Below are 18,467 nucleotides of genomic sequence, written 5' to 3'. Positions count from 1 at the left end.
GAAACTGCTTCTTAAAGTTAACTCTGAAAACTGAAAAAAGATACCTGAAACCATAGTATGCAAATATTAAAAATCCTACTTAAACATCCTAACAAAGAGAAGCACCTTTTAGGCCAAGGTAGTTTTAACTCAATTCTCCAGATAGTCCAGGTGAAAAACATTTGCCTGGCTTGAATTTCTAGGGAGTTCCACAACTGTGTGCAACAGCAACCCAGTGTGCAAGTCAGGAATCCCCACTGAAGTCTGAGATCTCTGCTGAGAGCTCGCTGTGCATAAGTCCCCGGGCAGGAAACCTTCCCTGAGGCAAAACACCTGATCGGTCTGAACCAATTACTTCCCATCTCTGGATTAATAAAACTAGATATGGTTCCTTCTAACTCTAAAAAAGGAAAAAGAAGAAACAGGACAAGAAGGCTAGAAGGTGAAAAAAAATGAAGTAGGTCAGCTAGAGAAACACCAAGTGCTCACGGGATCGCATTGTACATGACTCAAGACTGTCTAAATTTCAAGGTAAAAATGCCATCTTTAATGGAATAAAAAAAGAAAGGGCAATTAGCTATGGTATAATGCCTTACCCTTCAAAAGTTCTGACCATTTGTGTGCAAAAAAAGTGTGGGGAGGGAGACCTGACTTTCATCCTTACAGTCTGCTTGCCAGCAAGTACCGTGTGGCATGTTAACGATGTGTGGAGGATTGGAAATATCAACAATAATATTAGGTTGCAGTGTCAGTTCTTCTCATGGGAACCTCATTATCCTGAAACAAGCAATAGGTCTGTCAGCAGCTATAAGGGTAGGTTTCTTAAGATCAGCTTCATTATCTTTATAACTTATCATTCAAAATACATCTAAAAGTTATTTTTTAAAGTATGTTAATGTCCTTGGCTTTGCATGGTGGCTCACGCCTGTAATCCCAGCACTTGGGAGGCTAAGGTGGGCAAATCACTTGAGGCCATGAGTTTGAGGCCAGCCTGGCCAACATGGTGAAACCCTGTCTCCACTAAAAACAGAAAAATTAGCCAGGTGTGGTGGTGCATGCCTGTAATTCCAGCTACTTGGGAGGCTGAGGCAGGAGAATCGCTTGAACTGAGGTTACAGTGAGCTGAGATTGCACCGCTGCACTCCAGCCTGGGCGACAGAGTAAGACTCCATCTCAAAAAAAAGTAATGTCAAAGGCCTCTTAAGAAGTTCCAGCTTAGTTGTTTTTCTCTGTCAATTGCATATTGACAGAGAAATTTTCCTTAAATAAAGCTATTCCTTTAAACAATGAAAAGCTGATTTTTTAATGTCCCATATTCTATGAGGGGAACAATCATAATCTTGTCATATATTAAAGTTCAACTGATCATTCTCTTCATTTTTATGGAAGTCTGGTAGCTAAGGGCCCAGACCCTGGTATGTGGGTGTGAAGAGAGGAAGAGGTTGCTCCTGGGGAGTCAGTTCTGGCTTTTTATTGAAAGCAGCAAAGCTGGTCAGGCAGTCTCTTGTTATTTCTGCTTAAAACTCTTGACTGCTGTTCCAGTCCAGTCGTGTCCATCCTGGGTTGCACTGCATCCCTTTCAGTTCCTCTTGGCCCTGCTCTTCTGCTGGTCGCTGTGCTGGGAATGCTCTCCCCCTTCACTTGTCTAAAGCTGACCCATCCCTCACCTCCCCGAAGAAACACCTTCCCAGAGTCCTCGTCCCACAGGGAAGTTCCTGCTTCCCACCTCCGCTAGGGGAAGCCCTGTGACCACCCTCTCCTTACATCTGTCACACTTCAATGGAAGAAGAACTTAGAGTCTCCCAAAGGCAAGTAAAACATTTAATGTTGACTGCAGAAGTCCTAGTTCTCATGTAGTGCACAGAAGCGAGAAGGTAATCCATAGACATGTGTTTAATTGAGTAAAATAGAACTGAGGGAGGAGAAGCAGAGCCCAGCCCTGTCCTCAAGGTGTTTCCATAGAAACCGAGTCAGGAGCTGGGCAGTGGGCTCAGCCTGAGACGTCTACAGAATTGCCTTTTTAACTGCCACTCTGAATGTATACAGCATCTGATATGTTTTGGCTCCGTGTCCCCACCCAAATCTCATCTTGAATTGTACATCTGTAATTCCCATGTATTGTGGGAGTGACCTGATGGGAGATAATTTGAATCATGGGGTGGTTTCCCCCATACTGTTCTCGTGGTAGTGAATAAGTCTCGCAAGATATGATGGTTTTATCAGGGATTTCCGCTTTTGCATCTTCCTCATTTTCTCTTGCCACCACCATGTAAGAAGTGCCTTTCGACTCCTGCCATGATTCTGAGGCCTCCCCAGCCACGTGGAACTGTAAGTCCAATTAAACCTATTTTTCTTCCCAGTCTTGGATATCAGCAGCATGAAAACGGACCAATACAGCATCCTTCTCTCAGTAGGCCTTTCCTTCACAGGTTCAGAGCATCCCTATATGGTAGGGATGACTGAGAACTGTCCTTGTTTTACAGATGGAAAAATAGAAAACAGAGACCCCCAACAGGTTGAACAGCTTGCCGAGAATCATGATCAGTTGGGAGGCCAGTTCTGACACCAGAGGTCCTGACGGCCAGGCCAGCACTGTTTTCTGTAGACATGGTATCTTCTAAAAGGCATTTATCATTTTTTTTCCTTTCAGAATTAAATGAAGACTAAACTCCTGTACATGTGTTTGTTGGTAGAGGCCATCACAGAATATGGCCACCATACTGTGATCTGCCAACCCAATTAAGATACTGGCCATGGCTTCTAATTTGTGTTTTACACTGTTCAGAGATAAATATTTAAAATTTGCTGCATTGCAATCTGTTTGGTTGTAAAGATTTGACCTATGAAGCAAGAAGTGTTCATGAATGAGGTTTAAGGATGTCAGGGGTGACTCAGAAGGAAACATGCTAGAACAGCAAGGATCAGGGAAGCAGCGCTTTTCTCTTTGCAAGTCATAAAATACAATGCCTGAAAGAGCTAATAAGCCTTGTTATCTAATTATGTCTAATAATATGCATGTGGCCTTCTGGAATTAAGAGGCAGGGCACACACCCTGGATAATCCAGTAACAAGCCATTTTATAAATGTGGTTGAAAACACAGTCCTAGCTGCCCAGCACCTGGCCCTGGGTCACTGTGGAGAATTTGCAGGAGTCCTGTTACCATCCCAGGAGCTCTGGTTATCAGGAAGGCCCAGGAAACTTCAGGGAACACTTGCTTTTAAAGATAAGGCAGCAGCTCCTTTTCTCTGCTTAATAACTTGCTTTACTGAATCTCATTCTTTGCACTTAACTTGCACAGGACCTGCTGCATAGCAGGGAAGTCCTTGGATGGCTGAAATCTTCTTCCAGCCAGGTGGGTTGTCAGGCACCCTGGACCAGAGCAGCAGCTCCTCCAGACCCAGCTCCCTTGGTGCCTGGCCTGCAGGAGCCACTGGGTCAGCACTAACTAGCAGATGTTGCCTGCTGCCCTGGGTCCTTTGGTGCTCTCGTGTGGACCTGCAAGGAACTGTCAACCCCATGTTAAGATGACAGAAGTGCCCGTCAGATGGCTGACAAGGGAGGCCCAGAGGTTCCCAGGCTGGTCTCCAGCAGATCTGCCTCTGGATCCAGTGATCTGTCAGCTATTAGATAGCAGCTGTGTATGCAGACTTGAGCCAGCACAGGGAGAGCAAAACACTGAGGGCCATCAGCAAAGGAGTGAGGCACAGTGACAATCAACCTATGCTAATGAAAGACTGGGGAAGAGGACACTCAGAACCTGAAGCTAGTAATTTAACAAATAAGGAATCTAAAAACCTGAATTTGAAGATTTGCATTGTTATCAGAAGACCACAGCTGCTGGAAACAAAAACCAGAATTTTAAATACCTCCCCAGCATCAAACGCGCGAGGCTTAGAAAATCAAATGGTTTACAGTCACGCATTGCTTAATGTCAGGGGTACATTCTGAGAAATGCATCATTAGGTGATTTCGTGGTTGTGCAAGCATCATAGAGTACATACACAAACCTCGATGGCACGGCCTACTGCGTATCTATGCTGTAGAGTACAGCCTGTTGCTTCTGGGCTACAAACCTGGACAGCATGTGACTATACTGAATACTGGAGGCAACTGTGACACAATAATAATCATTTGTGTATCTAAACATAGAAAAGATATGGTAAAAATACCATATTATAGTCTTATGGATTAATGTATATATGAGGTCTGTCATTGACCAAAATGTCATGATGTGGCACACGACTGTATTAAAAAGACAGACAGAGGCTGGTACTTTGGATCCTAGAAAATACTCATTACTCTAGCACTAAATTATTTCTAGAGTTCTGTGCAGGTTCAAATTGTACAAAAATATGCAATAAAATATTTATGCTAAAATACCCATCTCCTGCCTTCTTATTTGTTTCAATACAAAATCTGATTCCTTTTTAAAAAAGAGCTATTAGGTCAAATGGCTTCTCATTAAAAATAATTCCAAGTTTTTATAAGATTTAAGACAGTAGTCTAGGAAGAAATGAAGTTTCTGTTCAAATATTTCAAATTTTGATCCCTCCGTAGCAAAAATAAACGGATTAAAAATGTCTTTTCAAGGGCAATTGCACTGCCTTGTAAATAAAGGTAGATTTCTAAAGTAACTGTTCATTAGAAGAAAATGAAAGAACCATTAAACTGGAAAATGTCTTACCTTGAGAAGTTGAGGAAATGAACATGTCGAGTGAATAAATAGGGTTGTTCGGCAGTACTTATATTTTTAATCAGTTCCATCTATTAAAAAAAGTACAAAATTAGCATATATAGGATCTAATTTACCAAGCCATATTAAGTTAAAGGTTATGTATCCCACTCTTTTTTTTTTTTTTTTTTTTTTTGAGATGGAGTCTCGCTCTGTCACCCAGGCTGGAGTGCAGTAGCTCGATCTCGGCTCACTGCAAGCTCCGCCTCCCGGGTTCACGCCATTCTCCTGCCTCAGCCTCTCTGAGTAGCTGGGACTACAGGCGCCCGCCACCATGCCTGGCTAATTTTTTGTATTTTTTAGTAGAGACAGGGTTTCACCGTGGTCTCGAACTTCTGACCTCGTGATCCACCCGCCTCGACCTCCCAAAGTGCTGGGATTACAAGCGTGAGCCACCGCGCCTGGCCAATATCCGACTCTTTTTATTCCCACTTATTCCCACTGGACCAGCGGTATAAGTGCAACATTTATCAAGTTTTACATAAAGCTCCTTAGTGAATAAAACAGTGCTATCCAAATTGATAGTCCTGTGTCTCACTTAGTTGATTGTTACCATGAAAACAACGTGACAGATTAAGTAATTTCGACTGGAGAAATCAGTGTGTTGCTGTACTAAAATGTAAATAAAGGAATGCCTTCTATCCCTTCCTTTAAAGTCAAATCAAGGAAGGAGGTTAGTCATTATCTTATTCTGTAATGATATTATTGGGATATACAAAAATACTGAAACAGGTGCTGCAGAATTTCAAAATGGAATAAAATGAGGTACTACTTCATTCTTGTGCTCCTTGACTATGAAATTTATAAGGAAAATATTCTATAGGAAACACATAAACCCCCAAATGTCTTGGTTTTTTGGTGGGTGGTCATCTGAATTATTTATTTGCAGTTATCAGCAAGGCAAAAAGTAGTTTATATTCGTATAAACTAACTTTTATGGCCTTCTGGAACATGTCATGATACAGAAAATGTTTAGTAAAATCTGTTAGAAATTCCAAGCATTCTTATGACTCCCTGACTTTCTGAACTTCTCTTTCCCTAGTTTTTCTGGTTGGCCCCATCAAAACGAACATGCTGTGGAATTTTTTAAAAGCACATTGCAGCTTGCTACTTTGGATGAATGTCAGAAGTGCAACATTTCACGTTTTATGAAATAGTTCAAGTTGAAAAACTGGAAACAAAACCAGTCATTCACATATGAACCGCAGTAGCAACAAGAACAATAAAATAAGAGTCTGGAACTCCAGGTTTGTCTCAAACATGACAGAAAACCCGAGTCTGCCTTGTTCCTTCATGTCTAACACAGGGGCTGACACATATATAAGTGCTCGATAAATATTTGTTCAATGAATTAACTCCAACTAGTACACGCTTTATAGATTATTACACTAGGATCTCAGTATGTAAACCTTGTAATTAGATATTCAAGCTCACAACGATTGAAGGAATGAAATTGAATTTTAAAGGTAAATGACTCGCAGTTCATAAACCCTGTGCTTCTGTTAGTCAGTGGCAGGTATGAGTGAATAATGGTCTGTCTGTCCTCAAGCCTCAGTATAAAAGGAAATTGAATCCTGCCTCTTTATCTACTGTTTATCCTCGACACACCACCTGCAAGTGCTTGTTTTTGGTAGTAAAACTTCCTGCGTGGTCACGTTGTTCATTTTGATTTTTGATGCATTTACTAATGGAATTACTGGTTTGGAGACATAACCATAGATAATTTATCTCTGAGGGTGCCTGCTTGGAAAAATAACTCTTGACTGTGTGTATGTTTAATGTAAAGACCATTAACGCTTTTATCTCTAGGTTATTTTATTCAGATATTTCTCTGCACACAGAAGAGTCATACAAGAAAGCCCCCTAGTACTGTACAAGAAAACTGGAAGAACAGGTCAGAAGGAAAAACGTTTCTTTCACATATTCCACATTAAATTATATTCTCTAAACACATGTCAATGTGTTAAATTTAATGGAAGAATAGTAGTAGTTAGATTTTGAGAACAGTGTCATAATAGTCATAAAGCTGTCTATTTCAGGAGGAAAAAAATGGATTAGCAGTGACAATGTATAACTCTTTCTAGACGTATCTTTAAACATAGAATCAAGATACTAATGCTCGTGTTTATTGTATTAGCACAGCGAAGGCAGAGGGTACATTTCAGCTCTCAGCCGGTTTGATCTTCACAAATTCTAAGACTTTCCTTGTTTCTGGCGACAAGCAGTCATATTCTGAACTCGTCGCTGCCATCGCTTGAGGTCTCTTGCCTGGTCCTCCCCCCATGGCCAGCAGCCTGCCTCTTCCTTCACCTAAATCTTATTTGCAGGAGAGGCATCGGGGGTGACAATGGCACCACCTAAAATCACCAACGAGCCACCTCTCCTCTCCCTGGCTCATGCGGGACCACTCCTGGCCTTTATTCTGATTCCATGGCATAAATTCACTCATCATTCATTGAGTACTTATTAGGCACTGGAGATAAAAACACGAATAAGATGGGTGGGAAGACACATGAAGAAGACAGTGGAATATGTCCTAATGGTGCCCTCAAACTCCACCATGGCCACAAACACACTTAATCCTCACCCATCTTTACTCCTTATCCAGCCTCATCCATCTCTGGACAGTCTGGTTCAGGTTACCGGTGCTCGGCATATTCCCACCTTTGATCCAGCTCTTTCCCGGACTCCCATAATTCAATGGTGTGTTGAGCCATGTGAATTCCACCTGTGCTATTTCCCTCAACTGGCTCTCAGGACCACACATGCTGTGGCCAGCCAAATGAGAGCCCTCCTTGTTCCTTCCTCATACTAAAGCCTGACCAAGTCCAAGCTCCAGTTTAAGTTCCCTCTTTTAGAATGTTCTTCTGCTACTCCTTGTGTGTCTAAATACTAACCACTCTTTACCTCTGGCTAAAATATCTACCCCTCCAAGTAGCCTTTCTGGATAGCCCTTTTCATTCAACATCCTTTGATCTCCCCTCTGTATCAGGCAATGTTGCTCAGGGTTATGGCTATAGAGATGATGGATTTGGTTCTTGCTGTTAGGAAGCTGTCAGAGTCTTGTGGGTGAGGTGGACTAAGAGGCAGGTACAATCACGTGATAACCACCATGAGGTAGATGGTAGATAAGTGAAGCACCTCTCTCTACTTTCAGATGGAGAGGTAATGCTTCCCCAAGGAGGTTTCCCTCAGTAGTCTGGAAGGGCCTAGAGGAGTTAGCCAGGAAAGAAAGGGATTCATGGCATTGCAAATAATGAAGAGCAGATACAAAAGGCAAAACATAAAATGATACGCCACCAAGGAACTGCAGGAGTTCAGTATGCCAGAGGTGTTCAGTGATCCGAGACGGGATCAGCAAAGTAGCAGGTGAGACTAGAGAATCAGGTAAGAGTCAGGTAATGGAGGGCACTGCAGATCACAGCAGGAATTCTGACATTTATTCTGTGGGTGATCAACAGCCAGAAAAAATTCTTTTTTCCAGATCTGAGGACAGGGTGGAGAATGTGAAGAAACACAGCCAGGAAGACTGGGCAATAATCCCAACAGCAAATGACAATGGCATGAACTGAGGTCGTGGTTTTCAGTGTGGTCCCCAGACCTGCAGCATCAGCATCACCTGAGACTTGTTAGAAATGCAAATTCTCAGGCTCCGCCCCAGGCCTTCTGAATTAGAAGGAACTCTGGGGGAAGGGGTGCCAGCAGTCTGTGTTTGCCAAGCCTTCCAAGGGATGCTAAGGCACAAAAGTGTGAGAACCACTGAACTAAGTCAATGTAAGCAAGACAGAAGGGGAAGTTCCCGGGAGGGTTAAGGAGGTGACTACCTGCCAATGGAAGGGAGGCAGGGCGAGTGGCCAAGAGAGCTTCCTTCCCAGATTCCTGGCTAGGACAACCGAATACGTGATGGTATCCATTCATGGAGATGGGCAATGATGGGGGAGGAACAAATTTGGCTGCAGATAAGGGGGGAAACGGGCTTGGTTTTGAACATGACCTTCCATAGCAGTGCATCTGAAAATTTTTCAGGACATGCACTTTCTACATTACATTGTAGTTGAGTTTGTGCACGAGTCTGAGCTGAAATGTAAATTCTGTGAGGGTTGGGGGCAGGCTTTATCCCCTAGAAAGCCTACTCAAGGTACTTGGACAGAACATACACCCCACAAATATTTATGAAATGAAGCTATCATCTTTAGAAATCCTTTTTGGAGTCAAGAAATGTATAGTTAACTGAAGACAGAATTATCTAGCACTCAGGCTATGAATTTAGCCTTCTGAGACAGACCCATATGTTCATTATCCTGGTGTCACATGGAGCAAACAGTCTTACCATTATAACATCTAGGACATAACACCATCAAACAGACTCCCATTTTCTGAGTGCACCAAGGTGCTCTTTATACATATGGTGTCATTTAATCCTCACAAGAACCCCATGAATAAGTATTATTATTATTATTATTATTATTATTATTTTGAGACGACGTCTCTGCTGCCCAGGCTGGAGTGCAGTGGACAAGAAACCCACGGATAAGTATTATTATTATTATTATTGTTATTTTGAGACAAAGTCTCACTCTGCTACAGGCTGGAGTGCAGTGGACAAGAACCCCACGGATAAGTATTATTATTATTATTATTATTATCATCATCATCATCATCATTATTATTTTGAGATGAAGTCTCACTCTGCTGCCCAGGCTGGAGTGCAGTGGCGCAATCTTGGCTCACTGCAACCTCCCCCTCCCAGGTTCAAGCGATTCTCCTGCCCCAGCCTCCCGAGTAGCTGGGATTATAGGCGCCCGCCACCACGCCCAGCTAATTTTTGTATTTTTAGTAGAGACGGTTTCACCATGTTGGTCAGGCTGGTCTTGAACTCCTGACCTCAGGTGATCCACCCGCCTTGGCCTGCCAAAGTGCTAGGATTACAGGTGTGAGCCACCGTGCCCAGCCATGGATAAGTATTATTATCCCTACTGTAGAGGTTAAGAAACTGAGGCACAAAAGGCTGCATTGGTTGCTTAAAGCTTTATCCACACAAGAGGTAAAGCCAGGACTGAAATCCAAGTCTTTCCAAACCCTAAACCCTGTTTTTTATTTACTGGCTGCAATCTATTCACCATTCCCACCGAGATTTGATCTATACATAACCTTTCAAAATGGAAGGAACAGATTGGTTAGCACAAAAGTCTGGAGAACAAAGAAGGTTTATGGAATATAAATTTTCTTCTTTTCTTGTGATGTGCTGAAAATTTGAAAGAAAGTTCTAACAGATGGAAAAGCATTATGAAATAATACAAAATAAAAGCTTTAAAATGCCAGAGATAATACTTTTTAAAAGTTCTAGGTGGGAAAACTGAGTATATATCCTAACAAGAACAGAAAATTAGTTTTAAATACTAAAAAAGATAACTATGTAATGAAAGATATCTAAAAGAAAAAAATCAGATCACAGCATATCAGTAAGTAATTCCTAATCTTTTGCTTTCAACCTGACTGGCTGGGATGGTACAGCAGAAAACCTTTACCTGCAGTTCTACCAACACAGTCAGACTTTGCTCCTGACTTCTTGGCAAATATTTGTCAGCAGAGGCGGTATCTAACCCTACGTGGTTCATAAGTGAATTCTGTGTCACTCATGAACACCTAGACGTCTTATAATTTTGCAAAGCATTTTACAGAAAGGACATGTTTTTAACATATCAAAGCAAAATAAGGAGTAGCTCACAGGAAGAGCCTTGGCCCTTGAACCTCAGAGCCTGGGAAGATGGCTGGAGGCTCCGGTGACCCTTCCCTCTTCCCACAGTATGGGGTAGCCCTTGTAAGCAGGAGGCAGGATGGCCTGCGGGAAGCAGTCAGCGCAACACACGCCTGCAATGAAGACGAAGTCCACCAGGGGGAGCAATGACATGATCAAGGCAAAGAGCCTGGGTCTCAATTACAGAGAAAATCAATCTCATGGCTGCAACTGGAAAGAAAGGAAAAACTTATTTTATTTTTGCAGGCCTTGCTGCTTCTTCCTTGTTTTTCTTCTTTTTTTTCCCACCAAGTTTCTATTAGCGGACTCAGTTTCCGTCTGTAGGGCTCCAAGACTAGACGTCTGCAGGGCTGTGTGAACTAATCCCTGTGGCGTGGAAAGGGACCAGGCTCCTCTCTTTGGTTTGACTCTAAGGTCCAGTTGGAGCACTCTCATGCCTGTGGACACTGTCCCCACTCCTATAAAGTCGGGAAGTTCTGACGGTCATTCTAAGCGAGGCTTTTCCAAAACATGTCAAGCCAGAGAAAGGTTCCTGGGATAAAGAGAGAGGTTCATGAGGAGACAACACTTCATAAATCTTCAGGGACGCATGGAGTCTTCAGGCGTTTGAGAGAGTCTCAGGTGACAGCGGGATTTTCCTAGCGTAGTAAAGGATTCACTTCAGTAAAAGGAAAACTTTCTAATAATCAGAGGCTTTTGTGAAATCATTCCTTGCTAGGGCTGTGCGTGAGGACCTCTTCGGGAGTTTTTCCCCTGCAAAATACAAATAACTTTGGCTCTGCCTTTACAAGTTTAGCTCTGTATTTTGCAGTGGGACCTGAATACACATATTGTGAGAACGCTCCCCAGCAGATTTTGGTGCCTATCGTGATTAAGAACCATTTTTTATTAACCCATGTATGCCTAGTGTTCCATTATTGGAATGCTAAGCATGTGGGAGTTATTTACATCCTACTGCTCAAGGTCATTGCCAAGGTCTGATTGCAAAAATTTTAAAAAATTGCTACCTCAGGCATAAATGGAATAGCTTCCCACTGTCTACAGAAGAAAGTTCCAACTCTGAAGCCCAGCATTTAAAGTTCGGGATTTGACCCCCGTTTGCTTCCAAGTCTTATTCTTCCACATTATTCTTAATTTACACTATATTTTAATCAGATTCCTGTACACACTTATTCCTCCTTCTAACATGGGGCAATAATGCTTTCCTAACAATGTTGCCTCGAGGATTAGAAATAGGGTGCACTAATATCTAGTGGGCTGTCTGGGGTTTAATACGCACATTAATACTAGGTTCTCAATAAATATTCATCAAAGTGAATGAACAAAAAACAGAGAAATCTGCTGTAAAAATGAATGAGTGCTCCTTTTTCTTTTCTTTTTTTTTTTTTTTTTGAGATGGAGTCTCGCTCTGTCACCCAGGCTAGAGTGCAGTGGCGCAATCTCAGCTCACTGCAAGCTCCACCTCCCAGGTTCAGGCCATTCTCCTGTCTCAGCCTCCCAAGTAGCTGGGACTACAGGCACCCGCCACCAAGCCCGGCTAATTTTTTGTATTTTGTTTAGTAGAGACAGGGTTTCACCATGTTAGCCAGGATGGTCTCGATCTCCTGACCTCATGATCCACCCGCCTCGGCCTCCCAAAGTGCTGAGATTACAGGTATGAGCCACCGCACCCGGCCTTTTTTTTTTTTTTTTTTTTGAGATGGAGTCTTGCTCTGTCGCCCAGGCTGGAGTGCAGTCATGCAACCTCGGCTCACTGCAACCTCTGCCTCCTGGGTTCAAGTGATTCTCTTCCCTCAGCCTCCTGAGTAGCTGGGATTACAGGCGTGCACCACCACGCCCGTCTAATTTTTGTGTTTTTAGTAGAGACAGGGTTTCACCATGTTGGCCAGGCTGGTCTCGAACTCCTGACCTCAGGTGATCCAGCCGCCTCGGCCTCCCAAAGTGCTGGGATTACAGGCGTGAGCCACCATGCCTGGCCCACCTTCTTGATTAAACAGAGGCCCGATTAACCATGCCTTAGGGATCCCTGTAGCCTGTAGACTTTTACAAACTTCACATGATTTTTTTAGGTGAGTTGGGTTTTTTCCCCCTAAGTCTCACTGCTTTCTAGCCACCATTCAGACTTGAAACTTGCAGGGGGCAAGAGCAACAGGAGAGGGAAGTTTAAAATATTGTAAGGAAATAGTGTTTTGATAAAGAAGCTAAAGCTATCAGACTTGAAACTTGCAGGGGGCAAGAGCAACAGGAGAGGGAAGTTTAAAATATTGTAAGGAAATAGTGTTTTGATAAAGAAGCTAAAGCTATCTAGGGCACATGGGCATAGGATCTCTCTCTCCTCCACCATTTATATAACTCTTCAAGGTTTTAATAATTTGAATAGCTGTTGGAGGGTCAGAACAGATGTTACGTTTATAGTGATATAGTAGCCTTTACTGTTACAACTGGTGGGAGGATGTGGACTTGCCTAGTATTTCACAGACAATGAACTGGAGTTCTGCAGAATGCAAATAAGTCACAAACACTCATTAAGACTCCCCTGAACAATGAAGACTGCAAAAACGCTAGGTGAAATCCAGTCAAACAGTTTGTTTGCAGTTTTGTTTTTAATTTTCGAAGTCTTCAAAATGTGAATAATCATTGTGAATTGATTCATTCGGGACAAGGCACGCAACATTTACCAAATTTATTAAACCATAATTTTTTTTTTCTTTCAATGTCTTAGAGGACTAGGATTCTCAGGAACATACCTAGGGCAATGCTGGTATGATGATTTCAACAGAGCTTCTTAACCCTGGCTGCATCATAAAATCTCTTGTGACACTTCATTAAAGAAAAAGTTTTCTGGGCTCTACCCCAGAATCTCCAGGAGAAGGGCCACTGCAACTCCAGGTTTTAAAAGGCTCTGCTGAGATTCCGCTGTCCAGCCAGAGGAGATAAACACTGCATGATGAGAATGGCTTTTGGATTAAGGAAGGCCTAGGTTCAAGGCCAAGAGCCACTGATAGTCATTACAATGTATTTGGAAAGTTACAATCTGATTGTCTTAGGTGTCTCACCCATAAAACAGGGAATCATACCCACTCAGTAGTATATTTTTAGGTCCAAAAAGTTCAATGAAACAATGAAGAAAAACAATGCATGTTGTAGGTGCTGTATCCAATACGTAATCCTCAGTTTCAACAGAAATAGAAATAGTAAAATTATGTGCCTTCTCAATATGCTGGTAACTTTTGCTTTTCTTTAAAGAGAACGAAAGTAATTATGGATTCTCATAGTTGTAATACACCTGCAGCACTCTGACCTTTCTTGTATTTAGAGCAATGCTCAGAAAGATGGTGTCATGTCTTAACCAAAGATGGTTATGTGTTTTTTTGGCAATCACATGCCATGTCTTCTGGGGAAAAAAATTCCCTATTTTTCCAAGCTGTATATAATCTCCATTTTTCAAGAGATAATTTAAGCCAGCTTAAGACCTGAAATCTGGTTTTAGAGCATAAATGCAATGATGTCATCACAGGTTTGCATGATGAGCTGTGCGAAAGTCCAACACTTGCCCAGCAGCCATTGCCCATGCTCTGCTGTTGAGGCGATATTTCCCAAAATATGAACTTCAAAGGTATTTCTATTTCTATAAGGACAGATGTAGTGGGATTTTTATAGGCATTCTAACATTTGGTGTCTTCACACTCCCTTTCCTTTTTAATAATCCCTTCAGTGTCTTGTTCCATTTAATAGATTTAAAAAATTTAGCTCTGTGCGTGTGTATGTGTGTGTGTGTGTGTATGATCACAACTACCCTCCAGAGAGCAATGCATGTGTGAATTTGACTGTGGCCCAGAGAGGTGCCTTTTTTTATGAATGAAACGTAATAGATAATCTGGTCTTAGAAATGGATAATATTCCAAAGTTCATTTGTAAGTCAGTAGTTTGAAACTTGGAGCACATTTTCTCATAAAAGAAATTCTCTACACGGTGGATAAAGTCCCAGGCCAGAGCCTGTTTAAGTCATACTGCACCTGAAGTGGAATTGTCATTAACTCTAGAGGACAATGATTCTATGGGAATAAATTTTCAGAATTCTACCATTTATAGGCGACAACAACTGACTACAATTTCCACTAGTCTTCTAAACCATTTCCCCCTTCATTCCTCTAATAAATTACCAAAAAAGGAGCTATTCATACCACAAATTATTTCTTGAATATATATTAAAATAATATTTTTTCTGTTTATGCACGTTGAAACTTTAATAAAAGCAATACAAGGCCAAAAAAAAGTGTTTCTCTAAATGTTGTTGAACTTCAAACTGGGTTTCTTGTCCTTTTATTTCCTGGCTTCTCTCTCTGCATGCCAGAGCCAGATGGCTGCGGAGAGGTCATAGTTACTGTTATTATGTTTGTTTTCACATTAAAATTATATATTTGTTTTTTCTACCTTATCTTTACCTTTGCCATGCGTTTTTAAAACTGCCTTACAATTTAATAGAAATCTGGAATAATAAAGTAATGAAATATATTCTAGGTCACTTTGACCACAGGAATCAGAAATGTTTCAACTACACAATACACAGATTATGCTAGAAGTTGTACAAATATATCACAGAATCACAGGGCTGGAAAGAATCTTAAAAGACTGTCTAGTCTCTTCTCTGGCTTCCAGACAAGCCAACCATTCCAAACAGATGAGAGCTAGCCTATATTTTAGAAGAGAAGGGTGACTTTGTCTTTAACCCTTTCTGGATCTAACAATCTACACATTGTTAGTAAATTGCTGTTAATTTTTATTCTAAATTATTCCATTCATAGTTACAAGTGTATTTTACTTTTTCATGTTTGCTCCTCATAGGAAACAAACTAGGTTGATCTCTATAAAATCCCAAGGCACATTTAAATACTGTACTTCGTATTCTTTCTTCTAACAATTCCTGAACATCCCAATGTCTAATCCTTGAGCTACTTTTGTCTTGCTCTCTGCGGGTAGTTTGTTGTCTCTCCTGCAGTGGGAACTAAAATCTAGCAACTGTGTTTTATGAGGCATCTGGGAACTGAGTATGATGATATTATATTTAAGTGTAATCCTATAGATAAGCAGGCCATAAGAGTTAGATTCAAAAGAAAACCAAATTTAATCATTATAATAAAATTACAATAATGTATTTATTTATAATTCCTTTCAGGCAGTTAAAAAGGCATCACCAGCCTAATCACATTAGCTCTTCAATCAAGTAAGGTAATCAAAGAGAACCTGCCCCTACTATACAATCTTATACATAAAATGCAATATCCTTAAATGCCACCAAAGATCATTCTTTTCTATGGAGACCCTAATATGGAACCTACAAGGTATAACCTTAAAATATTTTTTGCTGATTGGTAATGACTCTTTAACTATTCGTGCTGGTAATGGCTATTTAAACTTGATACTGAGTGATTTTTTAATGGAAGTTTGCAAAGGAGTGGGCAATTTGATCTCTGTATTATAAAAGACACAAAACATAGTGGCTTTAGAACAAGTATGGTTGGCTATGTTACTGTCTTAAAACAGTTCTACTTTCCCCCCAGATAAAATGGAAATACACAATTGGTAAATTAAGAATGAGATTCCCTCGGTTTGTGAGGTTCGGAATGTCTCAAAGCTGGAGATTATGTCCAAAGAAAATGGACATGGATGGAAATTTATTTATTTTTTTATTTACTTATTTATTTATTATTTATTTATTGAGACAAAGTCTCGCTCTGTCTCCAGACTGGAGTGCAGTGGTGCAATCTTGACTCACTGCAACCTCTGCCTCCTGGGTTCAAGTGATTCTCCTGCCTCAGCCTCCCGAATAGCTGGGACTACAGGCACATGCCACCATGCCCAGCTAATTTTTTTGTATTTTTAGTAGAGACGCGGTTTCACCATGTTGGCCAGGATAGTCTCGATCCTGGCCTTGATCTCGATCCTCGGGCTCCCAAAGTGCTGGGATTACAGGCATGAGGAAATTTTTATAATGATGACCTCAACCTGATAGTGAGCCACGTTCCTTGTTTCTTCCCAACATGCAGGTACCACTCATTGGGTGGCTGCTCATCCTATGTATGTAAGGGGACAGAAGCCAGTTTCTGACACCAGGATGACAAACCCGACTCTGTAAAATGACCATGAGAACACTCTATCTGACTTTTCTACATTAGCAAAGCACCCCCACAGAGACTGTTGCCCTTACCTCTGTACAGGTTTGCAAAGTAAACCTTCATAGCTTCTTGGTAGAGGACAGCACTCCCATCCTACCATCAGCACGTCCCTTGTACAGCTCAGCTACACTAGGGCAAAATTGTTCCTGTGAAGTGGGGTCATTCTTTTCCTACCACTGAACATTCCAAATGCTGCTCTCAAAGCCTAAGATCCTCTGAGTTTCCCATAGCAGGAAGCTCATGTCCCCCATCAACCAATACAACCATAAAGATCCTGGACATTGGTGAGAAAATGAAAAGGGAAGAATATTAAAATAAAATCTTCTCATTTTGATGGTGAAGATGTCAGCATTATTTATAGCTCGGTGGTATGACTCTTTGAGATGTATATATTGCTAATTTTAGCTAACTAGACAAGGGCAAGTACATACAGTCCTTCATCAGTCCTAATGGAAGTATCCCTTCATGGAAATTCCCTGGTTTATAGAGTTCTTATGGAACCCTTAACTTAAATTTCCTTCCACACTCTGGCAAAAATACAGCATGAAATCAAAACTCTGGTATTCATTCATCAGGAGTCTGAAGGATGACCTGTAAGGCACCCACTAGTTATGCAAATGAGCTGAAGCAAAACACAATTTAACAATGTGCAAAGTCAACTTACTTGTTCATTTTTGGTAAGCCTGGTTTTGTTGTGAATGTCTGATGTGACCAAATTAAATCCGTGCTTCTCCGACAAGATTCTCAGAAGCAAGACCACAGTACGGCTCCCACACTTGCCTACTCTGTTGTACACCACCTGACTTGGGAAAGGTAGTACCTGGGAAAAAAACAAGAGAACAAACATGAAACGTCTGTATGGAAATACTTAGGATTCTTCCCTCAATTTCAGAATAACAACTGTTTCATATAATAAATCTGAGTGAAAAAGGCCTATAATCAGGTTAATAAAAAGGATGTATATCAGTTCATCAGAAGTGATAAACCATATTTATCTTCATGATATAACAAGAGAAATGTTGGTCTTCTTAACTCTCTGCACTGATGAAATTTCAGGCAGTCTCTAAGATTGATTACCAAACTTGTTTTGTTTCTTTTTAAAAACAAAATACATAAATATGTTCCTTAATGACAATATTTTTTGCAATTATGCTTTATCAGAACAACTTAATTTATAGAGTGATCAAGAAGTGGAGTGGAATTCCAGAACTCTTAAAATGCAATAATAGAAAGACAATTTGTAAATGGATGATGGATTTGAATAGACATTTCTCCAAAGAAAATATACAAATGGCCAACAAGCACATGAAAAAATGCTCAACATCATTAGTCATAGGGAAATGCAAATCAAAATCGCAATGAGATACCACTTCACAGCCATGAGGATGGGTATAATAAACAACCAAGAAGACAGTAACAGGTCAGGAGTGGAGTGGAATTGCTGGATCATATGGTAACCATAGGTTTAATTTTTTGAAGGACTGCTAAACCATTTTCAATACAGCTATACTATTTTATATTCCTACCAACAACATATCAGGGTTCCAATTTATGCACATCCTTGCCAACACTTGTTATTGATATATATGTATTTTTTTATTTTTTTAGACAGGGTCTCACTCTTCTGCCCAGGCTGGAGTGCAGTGGCATGATCCTGGGCTCACCAACCTCCATCTCCCGGGCTCATGCGATCCTCCCACCTTAGCTTCCCGAGTAGCTGGGACTACAGGCACACACCACCATGACTGGCTAATTTTTGTAATTTTTTTTTTTGGTAGAGACAGGGTTTCACCATGTTGCCCAAGCTGGTCTCAAACTCCT

The 18,467-nt window shown here is 41.1% G+C and overlaps 1 protein-coding gene across 1 annotated transcript in view; it reads right to left on the bottom strand.

Annotated features, from left to right (window-relative positions):
* Positions 1–18,467, bottom strand: part of UST (uronyl 2-sulfotransferase) — a 330,777-nt gene that overhangs the window by 118,451 nt on the left and 193,859 nt on the right. The window contains exons 3-4 of the mRNA XM_004044809.5: positions 17,311–17,466; positions 4,665–4,744 (exon numbers count right to left, since the gene is read on the bottom strand). Coding sequence (XP_004044857.3) covers positions 4,665–4,744; positions 17,311–17,466 — 236 coding nt within the window. The remainder of the gene's footprint in view (positions 1–4,664; positions 4,745–17,310; positions 17,467–18,467) is intronic.

This window comes from Gorilla gorilla, chromosome 5 (assembly GCF_029281585.2).
Source record: "Gorilla gorilla gorilla isolate KB3781 chromosome 5, NHGRI_mGorGor1-v2.1_pri, whole genome shotgun sequence".
Taxonomy (NCBI): Eukaryota; Metazoa; Chordata; class Mammalia; order Primates; family Hominidae; genus Gorilla; species Gorilla gorilla.
The sequence above is the reverse complement of the archived record's forward strand: the minus strand, read 5'-3'. Positions and strand labels throughout refer to the sequence as shown.